The 22,116-nt window shown below is 44.3% G+C and overlaps 1 protein-coding gene across 13 annotated transcripts in view; it reads left to right on the plus strand.

The window, feature by feature from the left end:
- The window catches only part of CHD9 (chromodomain helicase DNA binding protein 9), a 202,578-nt gene that overhangs the window by 88,239 nt on the left and 92,223 nt on the right, over positions 1-22,116 (plus strand). For all 13 annotated transcript variants that reach the window (XM_050922495.1, XM_050922500.1, XM_050922499.1 and 10 more), the window contains one exon: positions 11,296-11,442. In XM_050922495.1, the coding sequence (XP_050778452.1) occupies positions 11,296-11,442 (147 nt within the window). The remainder of the gene's footprint in view (positions 1-11,295; positions 11,443-22,116) is intronic.

Genomic DNA, 22,116 nt, shown 5'->3' on the forward strand with positions numbered 1-22,116 from the left:
TACCTGGAGTTCCATTTTAACAGCAGTAATTTCTTCACTTGGCGTTCCCAGTGAGTACTTCGGTTCTTGTGGAATGGGAACTCTTCAGCCCACCTTCTTGGGTGTGGTACTGCTAGCTAAATGCATGCATGCAGGAAAATGCAGATGTCACCTGAAAGAATACATAGAGATTACCTGCTAGTGAATGTGGCTTTTTAAGAATGTTTCTGCTGCATACTCTCACTGCTTATCCACCTTTCTTCTTTTCTCTGTGTTCTACTTTGATAAGGACTCGGGGACTTTACAGAAAAATGGAAGCAGTTGGAGACCACATGGCCTCTTATAACATTGGTTCTAAATGTTTGGCAATCTGAGGTTACATGAGAGTTTCCAATTGGCATTGCATTTCAAGAAGAGTCCTTAAGTTCAGAAGCAAGTATCAAAATGTAGAGGTGACTCTCTCAAAGATCCTTAGTTACTGTTGGAGTAGGCTTTCTCTCTCTTCTTTAGATCCTTTGAAGAGTATCCCTGAAATATCTTGTAGTAGTTCAGCTCATTGTTTCTGTACATTTGGTGGCTTCCAAAATAGATGAAATCTTCTTAAGAAGTGGTTTTCAGTGTATGTGCATATCTGGAATAAAAACTATAACTACTTTGCTTTAAGACTTACTTACTTACTTACTTACCAAAAAAACTCTCCTTGGAGATATGCATCATTTGTGTCTTAGGGCAGTTTCCTCTGCAAAGGTTCAGTCAATGATCATAAAGTGTCGTCCAGTGAAATGTAATCTCTGTGTATCCAAAGGTATTTTTTTTCATGATTTGATTATAGTGTCAGAAAATAGCAATAAAAAAGAGTTGACCTCTTTTAGTATTTTGCAAATATTCTTTATGACCCTGATAGATAGATATAGATATAGATATATACACACACACTAGAGAAACCAAATAGCTTCATTTTCCCAGAATGGCTCTCTATAGGTTTAGTTGAAAACCTGTCTTAAATAAAGCTTACCAGTAGTGGGTGATTGATTGAACCTTTTCTCAGTGATTTGTCACAATGTGAAAATCTGATCAGTACGGTCTCTAGTTTTTGGAAAGCCTGAATACACCTGCCTGACCAACTGTATCCTTTAACTACAGAAAGATTAAACCCAAGGGAAACATTACTTGTACTGGACAACAAGTTGACTCTTCTGTAGTTACTTATATTCACTGAGATCTCCTTTTGAAATATCATTAAATGTTTATTAGTCTGCTGCTATCCTGTCACTATCCCATGCAGACCTGCAAGGCTGTTCAGCCTCATTTTTTCATTTAGCTTTCAGACTTTAACATGTGATTTTTGTCTTGCAGATGGTTTCCTGTTTTTACATTCTGGGATGACTTTTTTTGAATCATGTTGTTTAATTCAGTTGACATGTTTAGTTTTCCAGCTGGCTTCTGTATTAACTGTGCCCAACAAAGAAGACAACACTATATTAGCTAAAATGTGCCACTTTTTTTTTTTTTTTTTAAATTTAGTCTTAAATCATTAGTCTGTGTCTTAATTATATACGCACATTTCTCAGTCCATGTATCTTAAACATACATGATTTGTCTCTGAAAAGCCCACTGTTACTAATACATTTTTAGGAAACTTATGTCTCCCTATGATGCTTCCTGTGACCTGTCCATAACTTTGCTTAAAAAAAAACCAAACCTTTGTCATTGACTAGATCAGTTTTTTTGTTAAATTCTAGCTAATATTTTCTGAGTGAAGACTAGGATCTGTGTTTTTAATCCATCTTTTTTTCTTACTCAATGTCCCTTCACTTTCTTTTTCTTATCTCTAAGCCTGTGCTCTGATCCACTGTGGTTTGCATTTATTCAGCAGTTGCCCTTGCCTTCATCTGTTCCTTTATATTGCAAGTGTTCTAGGATTTGAAATGTCTGACTGAACAGTTGACCTTTTATCTAGCTCTCTTAACTTCTTTAAATCCCCCTCCAGTTTCTTTTTTCACACTGATAAGCTGACATTTTTTCTATAACTGCCTACATTTTCTCCTGAAATGCCCTCCTTTCAGAGAAAGCTGACTACTGTGTTTTATTAATTATGATGTAGCATTTGGATATTTAGACGAGGACCACCTAATATATAGAGAGAGCTCCATTCCAATAGGCTTGTGCATAATTATTTTCACTTATATGCTCTCCCTGTATAGCAAAGTCTGTGATAATTATATTCATTTTTATTGTGTGTGTTCATGCTGATGATGATTTTTGTTCGATAACTTTCCAAAGCAGTGCAGACCGACACATGTTCATTTTCATCTTCTGAGTCATATATCACCAGCAGAAGGATTTTCTTTTTTGGTGGTTTGAGTTCTGTAGTTTCCTCATCAGAGTGTTGCTCTTTTAAGACCTTTGAAAGCATACTCCACACCCTGTCCTTCTCAGATTTTGGAAAGCACTTCAGATTCTTAAATCCGCGGTCGAGTGCTGTAGCTATCTTTAGAAATCTCACATTGGTACCTTCTTTGCGTTTTGTCAGATCTGCATTGAAAGTGTTCTTAAAACGAACAATGAGCTGGGTCATCATCCAAGATTGCTGTAACATGAAATATATGGCAGAATGCGGGTAAAACACAAAGCAGGAGACGTACAATTATCCCCCTGTCATAAACAGATAGCTAAGGGTTAATGTTCTTTTACCTGTAAAAGGGTAACAAAGGAAACCAAACACCTAACCAGAGGACCAGTCAGGAAACAAGACTTTTTCAAATCTGGGTGGAGGAAAGTTTTGGGTGTGAGTTCTTTGTCTTGGGTCTGACCCTCTCGGCTCTGAGAGAGATTTTTCTGTCTCCTGGCTTTCTAATCTTCTGTTTCGAAGTTGTAAGTACAAGGATAGTAAGACAATAGGTTTATATTGTTTTCTTTTGTATTTACATGTGTGTAGTTGCTGGAATGTTTTAAATTGTATTCTTTTTGTATAAGGCTGTTTATTCATTTTTTCCCTTTAAGCAATTGACCCTGTATATTGCCACCTTGATAGAGACTATATATTATGTCCTTTTTCACTCTTTTATATAAAGCTTTCTTTTTAAGACCTGTTGGAGTTTTTCTTTAGTGGGGACTCCAGAGAATTGAGTCTGCAGCTCACCAGGGAATTGGTGGGAGGAAGAAGTCAAGGGGAAAATCTCTTCGTGTTAGATTTACTAAGCCTGACTTTGCATACCCTCTGGGTGAGGGGGAGAGATTAGATCTCTCGGTACTTGTGTTTCCAGGACTGGAAGCAGGGAATCTCCTAGGGTCGTCCAGGGAGGGGAGCCTGGGAGGAAGTACCAAGGAAACAAGGGGAGAGGGTTATTTCCCTTTGTTGTAAGACTCAAGGCATCTGAGTCTGGGGGTCCCTCAGGGAAGGTTTTGGGGAGACCACAGTGAGCTAGGCACTGTATAATTCTTAGCTGGTGGCAGCGATACCAGGTCCAAGCTGGTAACTAAGCTTGGAGGTTTTCATGCTAACACCCATATTTTGGACGCTAAGGTCCAGATCTGGGAAGAAATGTTATGACACCCCCAACGAGTTCAGTCACATTTAATTAATACATTTTTTTAATGAGTGTCATCAGCATGTACACATGTCTTCTGGAATGGTGGCCAAAGGATGAAGGGGCATATGAATCTTTTGCATATCATGTAAATAGCTTGCAGTGCCGGCTACAAAAGTGCCATGCGAATGTCTGTTCTCACTTTCAGGTGAGATTGTAAATAAGAAGCGGGCAGCATTATCTCTCGTAAACTTGTTTCTCTTAGTGATTGGCTGCACAAGAAGTAGGCTTGAGTGGACTTATAGGCTGTAAAAATTTACATTCTTCTTCTTTGAGTGCTTGCTCATATCCATTCCAATTAGCTGTGCGCACGCCGCCTGCACGTTCGTTGGAATATTTTCTACCCTAGCAACACCCGACGGGTCGGCTGGGCGCCGCTATGGCACTGAATATATACCCCTGCCAACCCGTCCGCTCCTCAGTTCCTTCTTACCGCCCGTGTTGGTCATTGGAACAGTGGAGCGCGGCTTAGCTGATCTCCACTTCCCTAGCTATTCACTCGTTCTAGTACTATTGTGTATATAGTTTTATAGTTGTAGTTAATACTTTTAATAACCTTTTGTAAACCTAGTTAGTGTATATAGTTCAGAGGGTTGGGGATTAGCCCGTTCCCCTCTCCCGGTGCCCAGGCCCATGCCTGATTCACCGGGCTTCAAACCGTGCTTGGCCTGCTGGTGGCCGATGCCAATGGGAGACCCCCACGACTCCTGCCTAAAGTGCCTGGGGGAATCCCATCTTATAGATAGGTGCCGGATTTGCAAGTCTTTTAAGCCGCGGACAAAAAAGGAGCAGGACTTTCATCTTAAGCAGCTCCTAATGGAGGCGGCCCTCACTCCTCTGTCTTCGGCACCGAGTGCCACACAGTCCGCGCCGGGGAGAAGTGCCTCGTCGGCACCAGAGAGTGCAGGCACCACCAAGATACCCCGGCACCAGCCGTCACCGGCTCAGAAACCAGCCCAGCACCGCTCCCTCTCCCTGCGTGCCAGAAAGGTCAAAGCTTCTGCGGCTCCAATATCTATACCGCAGTCTGAGCAGCAGCCAAAACTGAGTTACCCAGCACCAACAACTGCCGCGGCACCGGCAATCTCGGCACCGTTGATTCTGGCCATGCAAGAGCTGTCGAGTCCGGTGCATGACAGCTCCCCGGCACACACCACAGTAGAGCTTATTGTTCCCACCATGCCAGAGACCTTTTTGACGGCGAGGGAACTCATTGCCCTAACGGAGCCCACCCTGCCCCAACCCCTGGTACTGCCGGTGAGGGTTATTGCGTCAACAGGGAAGCCTGCCCTAGTCAGGCCACCTTCCATCAGTGCCACAGGCAGGCACCACTCGAGATTGAGGTCTCGCCAGCGCTCCCGATCTCGACGCCGCTCGCAGTCCCGGTACCGATCTCCTTCTTGGTACTGGTCGTACTCGCAGCACCGCTCAAGATCTCGCTCTCCGGACCGGTACTCCAGATGGTGGTCCAGCTCCCGGCACCGTTCACGCTGCAGCCGCTCCCACCATAGAGCTTCACCATCCCGGTCGACCTCCCGGCACTGTGCCGGTCGCAGGTCCTGGTCAACCTCTCGGCACCGGTACAACTCCCAGTACCGTTCTCCAGTGTGGCACGACGTACGGTACCCTGCGCACAGGGCTCCTCCTCACGTGCACTCTGCTCCGCCGTGGCCATCACGGCACCCATCTGAGTCTTCGCACGCTGATAGCGCTGCATATGGGGATTCAGAAATGCAGAGTCGTGTCCTCTAGGAGGCTCAGGGCATGGAATAAGCCCTCAGTGGTCCTTCTGGACGCCTTCGGCATATCACCAGGCCCAAGGTGAACCCACGGTTCCATCTCGTTCCGCCCCGTCGGAACATCGGGCACCAGAGGCCACTGTTAGCCGCCCTCCTCCAGCAGGTATGGACGAATCGGCTCTGGCGCCGGATCCTCAGGTGTTCCCGGACCCTGATGCTCCTCCGGAACAGGAGTCACTAAATGACCCAACCATGCCGGGTCTGTTGTCCTCCTCTTCGCCAGACGAGGCAGTAGCCGGTACTTCTACATCGGGCCCGCCCCCGATCGACCTCCGAGCCCACCAGGACCTTCTCTGGCGAGTCGCCTTAAATATCAACCTCCATGTGGAGGAGGTCCCGGAGGCGGAAGACCCGGTCATAGACATACTGTCGGCAGATGCCTCAACTCGCGTGGCTCTGTCATTCATCCATTCCATCCAGGCCAAAGCGGACACCATTTGGCAATCCCCGGCGTCTATCCCTCCCACGGCCAGAGGCATGGAAAGGAAATACATGGTACCCTCTAAAGGTATGAATACTTATATACCCTCCTCCATGCTCTCTGGTCGTTCAATCTGTGAATGAGAGAGAGCGCCATGACCAGCAAGCCCCTGCCCCGAAATCACAGGAGGCTAGACGGATGGGTCTATTGGGGCCTAAAGTTTACTCCTCCAGAGGCCTCCAACTGCGGGTGGCTAACCAGCAGGCCCTGCTCAGCAGGTATAATTGTAATACCTGGCAATCGGTGGGTAAGTTCGCTGAACTGGTCCCAAAGGACTCCCGTTCGGAATTCCAGGCCCTTCTGGAGGAAGGGAAGAAAGTGGCGTGGACTTCTCTGCAGGCCTCACTCAACACTGCTGATTCAGCGGCCAGAACTGTGGCCTCGGGGATTACAATGCAGAGAATATCATGGTTGCAGGTGTCAGGCCTACCTCCTGAACTGCAACACACTATTCAGGACCTTCCGTTTGATGGACAGGCCTTTTCTCTCAGAAAACGGACCCTAGACTCCAGAGTCTCAAGGACAATCGCGTCATCATGCATTCCCTCGGGATGCATACTCCGCAAACCCAACGGAAATCCTTCCGTACCCAGCCCCAACGCCCTTACCCCCTGCCCAGGCCACGACAAGACTTTAGCAGGAGGCGTGGTTGTGGGAACCGCAGATGGCAATCGAGTTCCCACAGGGGACCAGAATATCGGTCCTGCCAATCCATCAGCAGGACCAAAACCGACCTTTTGAAAGTGCGCCCGAGAGCAGAGCACCAGCCCTTCCCCAGGATCCCCTTCAGTTTTCCAACCGCCTTTCCTCCTTTCTTCCTGCGTGGGGCCAATTAACCTCAGATCGTTGGGTCCTATGCACGGTGGAATTTGGATACCACCTCCAATTTATTTCGCCCCCTCCGTCCCACCCTCCCTCCCCATCCCTCTTCAGGGACCCCTCTCACGAGCAATTCCTCTGGCAAGAGGTTCGTACACTCCTCTCCATCGGAGCTATAGAGCAGGTGCCGGAGGAGTTCAGTAGGAAGGGATTTTACTCCCGATATTTCCTAATCCCCAAGGCGAAAGGGGGTCTCCGACCCATCCTGGCCCTAGGTGGTCTCAACGTCTTTCTGAAGAAGTTGAAGTTCTGCATGGTGTCCCTGGGGACCATCATCCCATCCTTGGGTCCCGGAGACTGGTACGCTGCTCTCGACATGAAGGACGCATACTTTCACATCGCCATTTACCCTCCGCACAGACGGTACCTACGGTTTATGGTGTGCAATCAACACTTTCAATTTGCAGTCCTTCCGCTTGGCCTCTCTACTGCCCCGCGCGTGTTTACGAAGTGCATAGCTGTAGTGGCTGCCTTCCTCCGTCGTCGGCGAATACACGTCTTTCCTTACCTAGACGACTGGCTTATTCGTGGGACCTCCGAGGCTCAAGTCACCAGGCATGTTGCTATCATCACGGACCTATTCGAGTGGATGGGCCTGATGATCAATCTAGAGAAGTCTACTCTGGTGCCTGCTTAAAGAATAGAATTCATCGGGGCCATTCTAGACTCCACACTCGCAACAGCCTGCCTTCCACTACCCCGGTTTCGGGCACTAGTTTTGGTCATAGAGAGCCTCCAAACTTCTCTGACAACCCGGCCTGCACCTGCCTCAGCCTTCTTGGTCACATGGCCGCGTGCACTTTTGTAACCAAGGACGCCAAACCACGCCTGCGTCCCCTTCAAACCTGGCTCGTCTCAGTTTACCGCCCGGGCCCGTCACCGTTCCTCAGAGTGTCTTAGGCTCCCTCAGCTGGTGGCTAACACCTTCCCTGGTGTGTGCAGGGATGCTGTTCCAACCGAGACAGCCCTCGGTATCCCTAACGACGGACGCATCGTCTCTCGGCTGGGGGGCACACCTAGGCCGTCATCGCTCGCAAGGCCTCTGGTCATCTCAAGAGCTAGCGTTGCACATAAATGTCCGGGAGCTGAGAGCAGTTCGCCTCGCATGCCAGACGTTCCAACATCATCTGCAGGGCCGTTGTGTTCTAGTACTCACGGACTACACAACAGCAATGCACTACATAAACAAGCAGGGAGGGACTGGATCCTTCCCCCTTTCTCAGGAGGCAATCCAACTGTGGGAATTTTGTATAGCCCACTCTATAGACCTTGTAGCGTCCTTTCTCCCAGGGGTCCGGAACACTCTGGCAGACCATCTCAGCAGATCCTTTCTCTCCCACGAGTGGTCGCTTCGCCCGGACATTGTACATTCCATCTTCCAAAAGGGGGGCTTTCCCCACATAGACCTCTTCACTTCCCGCAACAACAGGAAGTGTCAGAGGTATTGCTTCTTCCAAGATCTCGCCCCGGGCTCAATATTGGACACCTTCCTAATCTCTTGGGCGAACCACCTGCTTTCCGCCTTTCCACCTTTCCCGATGGTGCACAGGGTTCTCAAAAAGCTTCGCAGGGACAGGGCTTGACTGATCCTGATCGCCCCTGCGTGGCCGCGACAACACTGGTACACCACGTTACTGGACCACTCAATAGCCAACCCAATCCTCCTGCCCCTTCATCAGGATCTGATAACGCAGGACCACGGCAGGCTTCTCCAGCCAGACCTGCAATTCCTCCATCTAACAGCATGGCTCCTGCATGGCTAACCCAATCGGAATTACGCTGCTCTGCCCCGGTGCAAGAGATACTCCTGGGTAGCAGGAAACCTTCTACGCGGTCTACTTACTTAGCCAAGTGGAAACGGTTTTCTTGCTGGTGTCACAAGCAGAATGTTGCATCTACGGAGGTTCCTATCTCTGCTATTTTGGACTACCTCTGGTATCTAAAACAAGGCCTCGCCTCATCTCTACGAGTGCACTTGGCGGCTATTTCTATTTTCCACCCTGGGGAAGATACTTACTCTGTCTTCTCCCATTCAATGGTCTCGAGGTTCCTCAAAGGTCTGGAGCGTCCATACCCCCTAGTACAATGTCCTACCCCTTCCTGGGACCTAAATTTAGTTCTGACGAGACTTACGTCCCCCCCGTTCGAGCCATTGGCAACCTGCTCACTCCTATATTTATCATGGAAAACAGCCTTCCTTGTAGCCATTACATCGGCTAGGAGAGTCTCTGAGCTTCGGGCTCTGATGGTGGACCCCCATACACAATGTTCCACAAGGACAAGGTGCAGCTACGCCCTCATCCGGCGTTCCTCCCTAAAGTAGTCTCGGCCTTTCATCTCAACCAAGACATATTCCTACCGGTCTTCTTTCCCAAACCGCATACATCTCGTAGGGAGCAGCAGTTATATTCGCTCGACATCCGTAGGGCGCTCACCTTCTATATTGACCGTACGAGGCCCTTCCTCACAACACCCCAACTCTTTGTTGCAGTGGCGAACTGGATGAAAGGTCTCTTCTCAGAGGATTTCATCCTGGGTAACAGCGTGCATCCGTACTTGCTACGAACTAGCTCATATCTCTCCAGGTCATATTACCGCACATTCTACCAGGGCCCAGGCCTCATCGGCTGCCTTCTTAGCTCAAGTACCTATTCAGGAGATATGTCGAGCAGCTACATGGTCTTCAGTATACACCTTTACTTATCATTATGCCCTGGTGCGACAATCCAGAGACGATCAGCCTTCGGCTTAGCAGTTTTGCATTCTGCAGTTTCTCACTCCGACACTACAGCCTAGGTAAGGCCTGGGATTAACCTAATTGGAATGGATATGAGCAAGCACTCGAAGAAGAAAAGATGGTTACTCACCTTTGTAACTGTTGTTCTTCAAGATGTGTTGCTCATATCCATTCCAAAACCCACCCTCCTTCCCCACTGTCGGAGTAGCCGGCAAGAAGGAACTGAGGAGCAGATGGGTCGGCAGGGGTATATATTCGGTGGCATAGCGGCGCCATGCCAGGGGGCGCCCAGCCGACCCGCTGGGTGTTGCTAGGGTAGAAAATCTTCCGACGAACGTGCACGTGGCGTGCGCACACCTAATTGGAATGGATATGAGCAACACATCTCGAAGAACAACAGTTACAAAGGTGAGTAACCGTCTTTTTTTATTTTTGAGTGCAGTTATGTAACAAAAAGAAATCTACATGTGTAAAGTGCGCTTTTACGGTAGAAATTGCACTACAGTACTTGTATAAGGTGAATTGAAGTGAATTTTATTATTTTTACAGTGCAAATATTTGTAATAAAAATAATATAAAGTGAGCACTGTACACTTGTATTCTGTGTTGTAATTAAAATCAATATATTTGAAAATGTAAAAAAAATCCAAAATATTTAATAAATTTCAGTTGGTATTTTATTTTTTTAACAGTGCGATTAAAACTGCGATTAATCATGATTAATTTTTTTGAGTTAATCGCGTGAGTTAACTGCTATTAATCAACAGCTCTAATAGCAACATTGTTGATCAAATTGATAATTTTTAGAAAATACAATTTGTCTCATGTTTACTATACCTGTCTTGTCTTGGCGTTACTTTATTTTTCTTTTCTGTTTCAGAGTGGTAGCCATGTTAGGCTGTATCAGCAAAAAGAACGAGGAGTACTTGTGGCACCTTAGAGACTAACAAAATTATTTGAGCATAAGCTTTCGTGGGCTAAAGCCCACTTCATCACATACAGACAGACATCATCTACCTTTCTTTTCTTGCGTTGTGTTTACTGTTGTTGCCTATCTTCACTTGTCTAAACAACGAGGAGTCCTTGTGACACCTTAGAGACTGAACAAATTTATTTGGACATAATCTTTCATGGGCTAGAACCCCTTCTTGCTCACAAAAGCTTATGCCCAAATAAATTTGTTAGTCTCTAAAGTACCACAAGAACTCCTCATTGTTTTTGCTGATACAGACTAACACGTCTGAAATCATTCATTTGTCTAGGGTCTGTCTTAATTTCTGAGAGTCTTTGTGATACTGGTTTATACAAAAATGACTTTTTATTTCATAGAGGAGTCACTTTAACATACTGTGTAAATCTTCACTTTATAGGTTATTGATTTAGATAGATTAATAGCACACAGTGATCTTTTGTAGTTATCCTTATGAAATTGCTATGGGAAAAATTACAGTGCATTCATGAAACAAAATAGCTGTCACTTGAATTTTGTTCCTAAATGCCCAGAAAACAATACTCCAATTTGACATCTGAGCTGTAAATACAGACAAAGCCACTTAACTACTTTTATATTTTATTTTATATATAGCGTAAAGAAACATTAACAAGATTTGTAGGTCCAAAATGTGGATTACCATCTCCACACCCTGTTATTGTTTATACAGTTAATTTTTTCTTTAAATGTGTACATTTATCAAAATTACTGCTCACTAAGTTTTCTATAGTAATATATAGTGTAGCTGAATGACTATTTTTAACGAATGTTCAATATAAGCAGTTCTTACTAGAAAGAATTATCAGTAAAAATATTATTTTGATATTACTGTATTGCAGAAGAGAAGATCAAATCGTCAGGTTAAAAGAAAAAAGTATGCTGAAGAAGGAGAAGGAAAACAATCAGAGGAAGAGGCTAAAGTTTCTGTGAAAATCAAAAAGAGTTCTGCTCCTTTGCCTGCTGAGCAACCCTTACAGTTATTTGTGGTAAGTAAAAATCCAGCCCTTTGGGTAGTGTGAATCTTCCAACTAACTTTACTATCTCATGGGTAAAGCTCATTTTGTTAGTCTTATTTGGCTGACGTAGGTCAGTTACCCAGTAATTATGATGCACAGTAGCAGTTGCCCAGGTTCCACGCAGTTATCCTCTCCTTTCTAATTTTCAGGTCATCTGGTGTCTGACATAAATGCTACTTTTTTGGAAGGCTGCAGCAAAAACAGTTAATCCATTATTGAGAACGGGGTTAGAGAAAATTACATTGTTTTGCCAGTTTTACAAAATTATTGCAACTGTTTCATTGGGAAGTTATGGCACCTCATGCTTTTGAGTAGGGCCTTGAAACATGGTAGGTGGTATATCCTAGGGTCAGAGAAAGGCCTTTACCTGTTCTTTTGAAAATCCGCTCCAATTTAGCCAAATTATAAGCTTCTGAAAATTTACCGTTTCCACATGCTCCAAAGAGGTTTGTTAGAAGATGGCAGCAAAATTCTCTGGACAGTGCATCTCCACTGAACATGCTCCACATCTCCAAAACTGTCATGTTCCAGCCCAGAGCTGAACTGGACTTTTCCTGCAGTTGCTCCTTCTGGCTATTGATGACTTCTGTGACTGTGGGCACCAGAGCTGAGAATAAGGAGACTTTCTCTCTTGTGTTCTCAATACTCCCCCTGTTGGAACTTAGGCAGCAAGGAAGAGACAGAAGCCAACTTTCTTGCATTCATTGGGTTCAGTAATGGGGGAGGAGGGAGGAGGGAGGGAAGAGCAGTCCATTGGTGGACAGGTACAGGGGACAAGAGAAGGGAAATAGCAACATATTTATGGGATGGACAGGGAGTAGAGGGAAGAATGGTACAATCTGGGCCAGGATTTCTGAACCTGGGGAGTCACAACCCAAAACGGGGTTGCATATGTGTCAAAGGGTCGCATAGAAGGCCTGGGGAATAGGTATCTTGGAGCAGGTCCTGTCTTTGGGAAGGGAGTTGCGGATCCTACCCCTCATTCATTCTGCAGTGGCAGTTTCCAACATGTGGGGCTGGCTGGGCTCTGCTCCCCACTTATGGAATTTTGCAATATGGTGCATGGGGTTGCAGTGCTGCTCAGGTTTGGCTCAGATGTCCTGCTGGCATGATGTAGAGTGAGGGAGAAAATTAGAGTAAGTGGTGCTGAGTCAGAGGGGCTGCTCCAAACCTAAGGGGTACTGCAACCCCAGAGGTCACAGTGCCTGGAACAGGGAGGTGAGCCCAGGTAGCCCCAATGGACAGGAGCTGCCACTACAGTGTGCAAGTTGTAGTTATGTAGTACTTGTTATATTAATGTGGATATTATATATTGTGGTTAAGAAATATTTAGTAAGCCACAAGTATTTTGCACTAAAGCTATTTAATGCATCGTGACAGGCCATCGAGGTTTACAAATGAATCCTGAGCCCGAAAGGATTGAGAACCTGTGGCCTAGGCAGGGACAAGAGCAGAGTGGGACTGTTATATGCAAAGAGTAATAGAAGAGGGAATGACAAGAACTGAAGGGAATATGCTGTTGAGGGACATTCACGGAGACAGGCAGAAGGTGACAGACAGGTAGGCTAAGAGAATCTGTAACAACTAGATACATCATTCCCTCCCAAAACCTGGAATAGAGTCCCAGTGTGCCTTTGATGTCAGCAAATATCCTTGAAACTCATTGATCAAGTGTGTGTTTATCTTCCTCCACTTGCAGGCCTACATAGACTTTAATAGCCCACTTTTCCACTAGCTCAAATGGTATAGAGGTCTTTGCTGTGGCTAAAGGTCACAAGAGTACAAGAATGGCCTACGGGGTAAGACCAATGGTCCGTCTGTCCCAGTATCCTGTCTCCGATAGTGGCTGCCGTCAGGTGCTTCAGAGGGAATGAATTAGAACAGAGCAATTTTGAGTGATTTGTCACCTGTCATCCAGACCCAGCTTATGACAGCTGGAAATCTAGGGACACCTGGAGCATTGGGTTACATCCCTGACCATCTTGTATAGCCGTTGATGGACCTGGCCTCCATGAACATATCTAATTCTTTGTTGAACCCAATTATACTTCTGGCCTTCACAACATCCCTTGGCAACATGTTCCACAGGTTGACTGTGCATTGTGTGAAGTACTTCCTTATGTTTGTTTTAAACCTACTGCCTATTAATTTTATTGAGTGGCCCATGATTTTTGTGTTATATGAAAGGGTAAATAACACTTTCCTATTCGTTTTCTCCATACCATTGATGATTTTATAGAGCTCTATAGTATAGCCCCTTAGTCAACTCTTGTCTAAGCTGAACAGACCCAGTCTTTTTAAGCTCTCCTTGTATGGAAGCTGTTCCATATCCCTAACCATTTTTGTTGCCCTTTTCTGTACCTTTTCCAATTCTAATATATCTTTTTTTGAGATGGGGTGACAAGAACTACATGAAGTATTCAAGGTGTGGGCATACCATGCATTTATATAGTGGCTTTATGATATTTTTCTGTTTTATTGTGTAGCCCTTCATTATTTTATTATCTATCCCTTCTGTTTTATTATCTACCTACCTAATGGTTCCTAACGTTCTGTTAGCTTTTTTTAATTGCCGATGCACATTGAGCAGATGTTTACAGGGAACTATCTACAATGACTCCAAGATCTTTAAAGTGGTAACAGCTAATTTAGGCCCCATCATATTGTATGTATAGTGGGGTTTATTTTTCCAGTGTGCACTACTTTGCACTTAGTGACATTGAATTTCTTCTGCCATTTTGTCACCCAGTTTAGTGAGATACCTTTGTAATTCTTTGAAGTCAGCTTTAGACTTAACTTTCTTGAGTAATTTTATATCATCTGCCCTCACTGTTCACCTCATTTTCTAGATCATTTATTAAGATGTTGAACAGCACCGATCCCAATATCGATTCTTGGGAGACCACACTATTTACCTTTCTCCCTTACGAATACTAACCATTTATTCCTACCCTTCATTTCCTGCCAGTTCCAGCAAGTTCTGCTGATGGCCCATGTTGGGGTCAGTCTGATACCACATTATGGAATTTTTGTTTTTTGAATTTGCTTAGAAAAAAAACAACCCACACTTTGGCAAGGGCTTGTGTGGAAAAAAATATGATGTGATCATGTAATTAAAAATTGTCCGATGCATTTGCACAAGGGAGCAGAATTATGGCAACCTTTGTTCTGATCTTGCTGAACTTCTGAGTGGTGGACTTTGAAGCCTTAACTTTCTTTTAACATTTTTTTTTTGTTTATATGTGTTTTTGTTTTGTATGTAATTTAATGCTTGAGATATGGAATATTTTTCTACAAGTTGGGGCAATTGCAAGACATTTTTTCTTTGTCTTTTATAAACTGCACACACCCACACACTTACGCCTGTCTCACACCTTTTTTCTCTTTTTGTACCTTTTTTGCCGTCTTTCTTCCTTTTCTTTCCCTTGCCAAGTTTCATTCCTTTTTTTTTTAAACTTCTGTTTTCACTTCTTTATGCTTGTTTTTGTCTCTGGTTTCTATTTCACCGTCTTTGCAGAGTTGGCAGAACTGAAGCGCTTTTACACATGACTGATTGAAGAGGAAAACTGACTAGCATCCTAATCACTTTTCCCTATCAGTCCTCTTACTGTCTATGTAAAGACTCTTTTCAGCTACCAAGAGCAGGCTGCTAAGGAAAATGGTGTGTATATTCACCACAACAGATTAGCTTTCCATCTCACTATATACAAATTTTGCTGTAGAAGCAAGCTGAGAAGGATAAGTTGCCTTTCCTCTTCAGATGCTGTGGAGTAAGCTGCAAAGGTAACAACTAACTCCACAGCTAGCTCCATGTGCAAAGTGATGAAGTTCTGCTACTTCTGTTTCTTGCAGATTTGTCAGTCCTGGCTTACTGAGGGCTTGATCTGATGCCCATTGAAGCCAGTGGAAGTATCCCAATTGACTGCAGTTGGCTTTCTATCAGGACTTCAGTGTTCTTGGAGTAATTGTTCCTATGGGTGCTCCGCATGTCTATGTGCCTCTGATCAGAGATGTTGGATAGCAGCGTCCATATAACCCATGTCTGCACTTTGTATACCCTCATACCCCAATCTGAGAGCATATTAAGCAAGGCTGACCCACTGCTGCTCCTGTTCCTTCTTCACTGCAAAATCCAGTCTAATGCAAGGACTCCAAAGTAAAGGAGAAGGAGGGCAGGTAGTAGAGTACTTGTAGGGACAAAACATCTTGAAGAACTCCAGTTACTGTACAAGTAAGTAGTCTTCCCTTCGAGTAATTGTCCTTAAGGGTGCTCCATTTAAGGTCACTGCTGTGCAGTTTCTGTCAGGGGTAAGCAACCTATGGCATGGGTACCAAAGTTGGCACGCGAGCTGATTTTCAGTTGCACTCACCCTGTCCGGGTCCTGGCCACCAGTCTGGGGGGCTCTGCATTTTAATTTAATTTTAAATGAAGCTTCTTAAACATTTTAAAAGCCTTATTTACTTTACATACAACAATAGTTTAGTTATATATTATAGACTTATAGAAAGAGATCTTCTGAAATCATTAAAATGTATGACTGGCACGCGAAACCTTAAATTAGAATGAATAAATGAAGACTCGGCACGCCACTTCTGAAAGGTTGCTGACCCCTGGTCTATGTTAAGGGGGTAGGTGCTGAGGAAGCCTATCTAGTACAGACTGGAGAAGGGCCATCACAAAGGCTGCATCTAACGTATAAGCATTATGCTAGAGCAGAGTGCTGAAAATAGCTGTGTTTTTAGCTCTTATGATTCACAAGGCATAGGACCTTAAACCTGTTACTGTTCCAAGCACTTTGCCTGTCCAGATCTTCAGAGCAATGTAACTATGGAGGGAATTTGCCTATCAAGCACTTCAGACCAGTGTAACTATGAAGGAAAATTCCATGGTTTGAGGGGAAGGAAGGACATTTTTGTGGAAAGGTGTTTTTAAAAGAACTGAACTGTTCAAAAGATGAAGCAGTTTGGAGTACACCAACTCCTCACTTAAAGTCATCCCGGTTAACATTGTTTCGTTGTTACGTTGTTGATCAATTAGAGAACGTGCTCGTTTAAAGTTGTGCAATGTTCCCTTGTAACGTTGTTTGGCAGCTGCCTGCTTTGTCCACTGCTTGGAGAAAGAGCAGCCAGTTGCAGCTAGCTGGTGGGGGCTTGGAACCAGGTTGGACCGGCAGTCCTCCTATCAGCTCCTCGCTCCCCTAAGTTCTCTGGTCAGCAGCCGCCCAGCAGGCTACTAGTTGCCAGCAGTTCAGCTGTCCCTCCCTCCTCTGCCATGTGCTGCTCCTACATTAACAACAATGTGTTAACCCTTGAGGGCTCAGCCGAGTTCTAGTTCATCATTTACCAGTAAAGCATTCCCTGGGAAATATCTCACCCTCTTCTATCCTCTAACTTCACCACCTCAACCAGGCTTCACAATCGTCATTGCTGTGCTTGGTTAAGTGTGTGTGTGTGTGTGTGTGTGTGTGTGTGAACAAATTCCTTGGAACCTAACCCTTCGTATTTACATTAATTCTTATGGGGAAATTGGATTTGCTTAACAATATTTTGCTTAAAGTCGCATTTTTCAGGAACATAACTACAGCGTTAAGCGAGGAGTTACTGTATTAGAAGCAGTCCTGACAGAAATGAATTTGTGGGTGGGACTGCAGGTGGAACTGTGGAGGTGCAGGATGATAGCAATTTGCAGCATAATCCTGCAATTTATTTACATAAGTTTAATTCTTGTTAATGTATGGTGATATTGAACTATCAAAGTAAATTCAGAGTTTTTTGACAGTGTGAACACTGCCTGTTAATGGGCTGTTCAATTTCTAAAATATTTTCTTTTGAAATTTAAAAATAAAAAGTATATCAAATGAGAGGTTATACGTGTTCACTTAGGATACAAGTATGTAGCAGGCATTATCAATGTATGTATTTTTTGTTATGGGATATTCCCTATATATTTGTAATTAATTTTATCTTTTTTCTTAAATTGAGAGAATTTTTTTTTGTTTTGTGTTTGTTTGATTGATGTCTGGGGAGCCTCAGTTGGCAAATTGTGGATGGAAAACTTGACACCTTAAGACAAGATGTTTGTTAATGAAAAATTATGTGCCTGCTGTGTCAGAAAACATCCTCTGTGTGATATACTGGGATCGTAGAAATCTGTTTGCCATGGAAAATATGGAATTTGCATTTTTACAGTAAATCTTTAGTTTTTACATTTTGTGAAAAAATAAAAACATATACGGTAGAACCCTGTTTTATCTGAACCTCCGTTATCCTGCTGTCCATATTAACCGAACCAGGGCTGTCAGCCTGAGCCCAGGACTGCAGGCTTGGGCTTGAGCTCCGGACGGTGTCCGAGCCCTGCTGCCAGGCAGACAGCCCAAGCCATGTTAGCTGAAAATACAGAATGGAGACACAGAAGTATTTGGTATATGTAAGAAATACGAATCACAATTCTGTTAATTTTATTTTATTATAATGATAGATGGCACTGGTAGGCTTCAGACTTGCTTAAAAAATTACATATATCAATAACACATTATGTTCAACTGATACCTGTATGAATTGCGGCTAGGGAAATTCAAGTTCAACTTTTCATTTTAGTCACGGAAAAACATGGATTTTTATGGGCTTTTTTATAGGCAAATTTGGTTTTTTTATAGAATGGAAAACTAGGATCCCTGGTGATATCAGTTTGATGTTGAAATAATAATTTTGATGACTCAAAGAGAGGGCGATGATTTTAAAAAGTAAACAGTAGAAAAGACCTCATCCCCTAATTTCATTCTCAGATTCTCAAAAAGCTTAGGAAGAAAAGACAAACATTCTAGAGATAATTCTGCATTCTGTAGTACCATGATTTTTAACTTTCCATGAGATGTCAACATATGCTTATGTGGTCTCTAATACTCAAACATTGTTGCTTCCAGATGACCTTTTTATGAGAATAAGTAGTAACCCAACAAACACGTATTGAGATGTTTTTGAAAAAATTGCTTTATAAGATACATTGTGCTGAATAATGCCACATCTCACCTATAATAAAATAATATTGTAAACCAAACCATTTTAACCTTCAAGCAAAACAATTAGAGATTAAATTATGGTTATTATTAAAATACACTTGGCATCTTGCTACACTTTCATGAATGCTATCAGCTAAATGGCCAATTAACACTTTTCCTTCTTTGACAAAAATATTAGCCGTCATAATTAAGTTACAGTTAAAGATAAGTACCTATTAAAAATTGTGACATCTTACATACTGTGTAAAAAAGGAAGTTTATTAAAAGGTTCTGTATTCAGTCTAGCATTTTCATGAATATATAGAACCCAGAGGGGCTTTGGTGACTGTTTTTGAACTTCACAGAAATGGGCATTTGAAACTATTTTATAGTTTAACTGAACGAAAAAATAGTATGATGGATCAGCAAAATGCTAATTAATGTAAAAATGTAATAAGAAATGCCAAATAGGAGTTTGAAGAACAGCTAGCCAAAAACTCAAAAGGTAATAACAAAATGTTTTTTAAAAACATCAGAAGCAGGAAGCCTGCTAAAAACCAGTGGGGCCCCTGGACGATTGAGATACAAAAGGAGCACTTAAAGATGATAAAGTCATTGCGGAGAAACTAAACGAATTCTTTGCTTCAGCCTTCACGGCTGAGGGTGTTAGGGAAATTCCCAGACCTGAGCCGTCCTTTGTAGGAGACAAATCTGAAGAATTGTCACAGATTGAAGTGTCACTAGCGAAGGTTTTGGAATTAATTGATAAACTTAACAGTAACAAGTCATCAGGACCACATGGCATTCACCCAAAAGTTCTGAAAGAACTCAAATGTGAAATTGCGGAACTATGAACTATGGTTTGTAACCTATACTTGAAATCAACCTCTGTATCCAGTGACTGGAAGATAGCTAATGTAACGCCAATATTTAAAAGGGGTCTAGAGGTGATCCCGGCAATTACAGTCCGGTAAGTCTAATGTCAGTACCGGGCAAATTAGTTGAAACAATAGTAAAGAATAAAATTGTCAGACATATAGAAGAACATAACTTGTTGGGCAAAAGTCAACATGGTTTCTGTAAAGGGAAATCCATGTCTTACTAATCTACTAGAGTTCTTTGAAGGAGTCAACAAACGTGTACAAGGGGGATCCAGTGAACATAGTGTACTTAGATTTCCAGATAGCCTTTGACAAGGTCCCTCACCGAAGGCTCTTACATAAATTAAGTTATCATGGGATAAGAGGGAAGATCCTTTCATGGGTTGAGAACTGGTTAAAAGACAGGGAACAAAGGGTAGGAATAAATAGTAAATTTTCAGAATGGAGAGGGGTAACTGGTGGTGTTCCCCGAAGATCAGTCCTAGGACCAATCCTATTCAACTAATTCAGAAATGATCTGGAGAAAGGGGTAAACGGTGAGGTGGCAAAGTTTGCAGATGATACTAAACTACTTAAGATAGTTAAGACCAAAGCAGACTGTGAAGAGCTTCAAAAAGATCTCACAAAACAAAGTGATTGGGCAACAAAATGGCAAATGAAATTTAATGTGGATAAATATAAAGTAATGCACATTGAAAAAAATAACCCCACTATAAATACAATATGATGGGGGCTAATTTAGCTACAGTAAATCAGGAAAGAGATCTTGGAGTCATCGTGGATAGTTCTCTGAAGATGTCCACGCAGTGTGCAGCGGCAGTCAAAAAAAGCAAACAGGATGTTAAGAATCAAAAAGAGATAGAGAATAAGATGGAGAATATTTTATTGCCCTTACATAAATCCATGGTACGCCTTCATCTTGAATACTGCATACAGATGTGGTCTCCTCATCTCAAAAAATATATACTGGCATTAGAAAAAGTTCAGAGAAGGGCAACTAAAATGATTAAGGGTTTGGAGAGGGTCCCATATGAGGAGAGATTAAAGAAGTTAGGACTTTTCAGCTTGGAAAAGAGGAGACGAAGGAGGGATATGATAGAAGGATATAAAATCATGAGTGGTGTGGAGAAAGTGAATAAGGAAAAGTTATTTACTTTTTCCTATAATATAAGAGCTAGGCCACCAAATGAAATTAATGAGCAGCAGGTTTAAAACAAATAAAAGGAAGTTCTTCACAGAGCGCACAGTCAACCTCTGGAACTCCTTGCTTGAGGAGGTTGTGAAGGCTAGGACTATAACAGGGTTTAAAAGAGAACTAGATAAATTCATGGTGGTTAAGTCCATTAATGGCTATTAGCCAGGATGGGTAACAAATGGTGTCCCTAGCCTCTGTTTGTCAAAGGGTGGAGATGGATGGCAGAAGAGAGATCACTTGATCGTTACCTGTTAGGTTCACTCCCTCAGGGGCACCTGGCATTGGCCACTGTCAGTAGACGGGATACTGGGCGGGATGGACCTTTGGTCTGACCCAGTATGGCCATTCTTATGTTCCTATGCTCTGGTAATACATGGTACAGAAAATGGATTGAATTTACCTCACCAAAGTAAAAGGTACAAGGATTACTTTAGAATTCATTTTTTAAAAATACTCATTTTGTGTTCATCTGGATTTTTTTTTTAAATAAACAAAGTGACAAGTTAATAACCAGTCAAGGGAAAGATTTATTGAAAGATTTTTGTCACTGGCTGAAAGGAAACAGAAAGTTTATGTATATTAAAGAAAAGAAAAAAATAAACTGTTTTTGCAGTACATACTGGCCTTCAGGGCCTGCTTTAGGCCAATTCACCTGATTCCTGGGAATCAGGCCCCGCGCCTAAGAGGGCCCCGCGCTTTAGGCGCCTTTTAAATTTTTTTACTTACCCTGGCTGTGGTCTGCTCCGGGGTCTTCCATGGCCCCGCTCCCCTGACCAAAGTGCCGGCGGGAGCGCAGCTGCCCCACAGCCCCACTCTCTCAGCTGGAGCTCTGGGCGGAGCACCACAGGCCCCCGCGGCCCTGCTCTCCTGGCTGGAGCTCCGGGCGGAGCGCAACAAGCCCCGCGGCCCCGCTCTCCTGGCTGGAGCTCCGGCCGGAGCGCGACAAGCCCCGCGGCCCCGGCTGGAGCTCCGGCCGGAGCGCGACAAGCCCCGCGGCCCCGGCTGGAGCTCCGGCCGGAGCGCGACAAGCCCCGCGGCCCCGGCTGGAGCTCCGGGCCCTTTAAATAGCTGTAGGAGCCCTGGGGTAGCAGGGGGCTCTGGGGGCTATTTAAAGGGCCAGGGCTCCAGCTGCCTCTGCCACCCCGGTCCTTTAAATAGCCGCCGGAGCCCCGCTGCCCCCATGCATTCCCCAGGGCTCCCGTGGCTATTTAAAAGGTCCGGGGCTGGGTAGAAGCAGGGGAGTCCCGGGCCCTTTAAATAGCCCCCAGAGCCCTGTGATAGCGGGGGGCTTGGGGGCTTTTTAAAGGGCCAGGGCTCCAGCTGCCTCTGCTGCACCCCCTGCCCTGCCCCCACCATCCCCGCCCCCCGCTTTCTGCAGCCAGCTCTGCACCCCCTGCCCACAGCCAGCCCCTATCAACCCCCCTGCCCTGTCTCCAGCCAACCCCTGCCACACACCCCTGCTCGCACCAGCCCTGCACTGCCCGCCCTGCCCTATCTCCAGCCAACCCCTGCTGCACCCCCCTGCGTGAAGCCAGGCAGTCCCATACTCTTGTCTCCAGCCCTGCCAACC

The sequence above is a fragment of the Gopherus flavomarginatus genome, chromosome 14 (assembly GCF_025201925.1).
Source record: "Gopherus flavomarginatus isolate rGopFla2 chromosome 14, rGopFla2.mat.asm, whole genome shotgun sequence".
NCBI lineage: Eukaryota > Metazoa > Chordata > Testudines > Testudinidae > Gopherus > Gopherus flavomarginatus.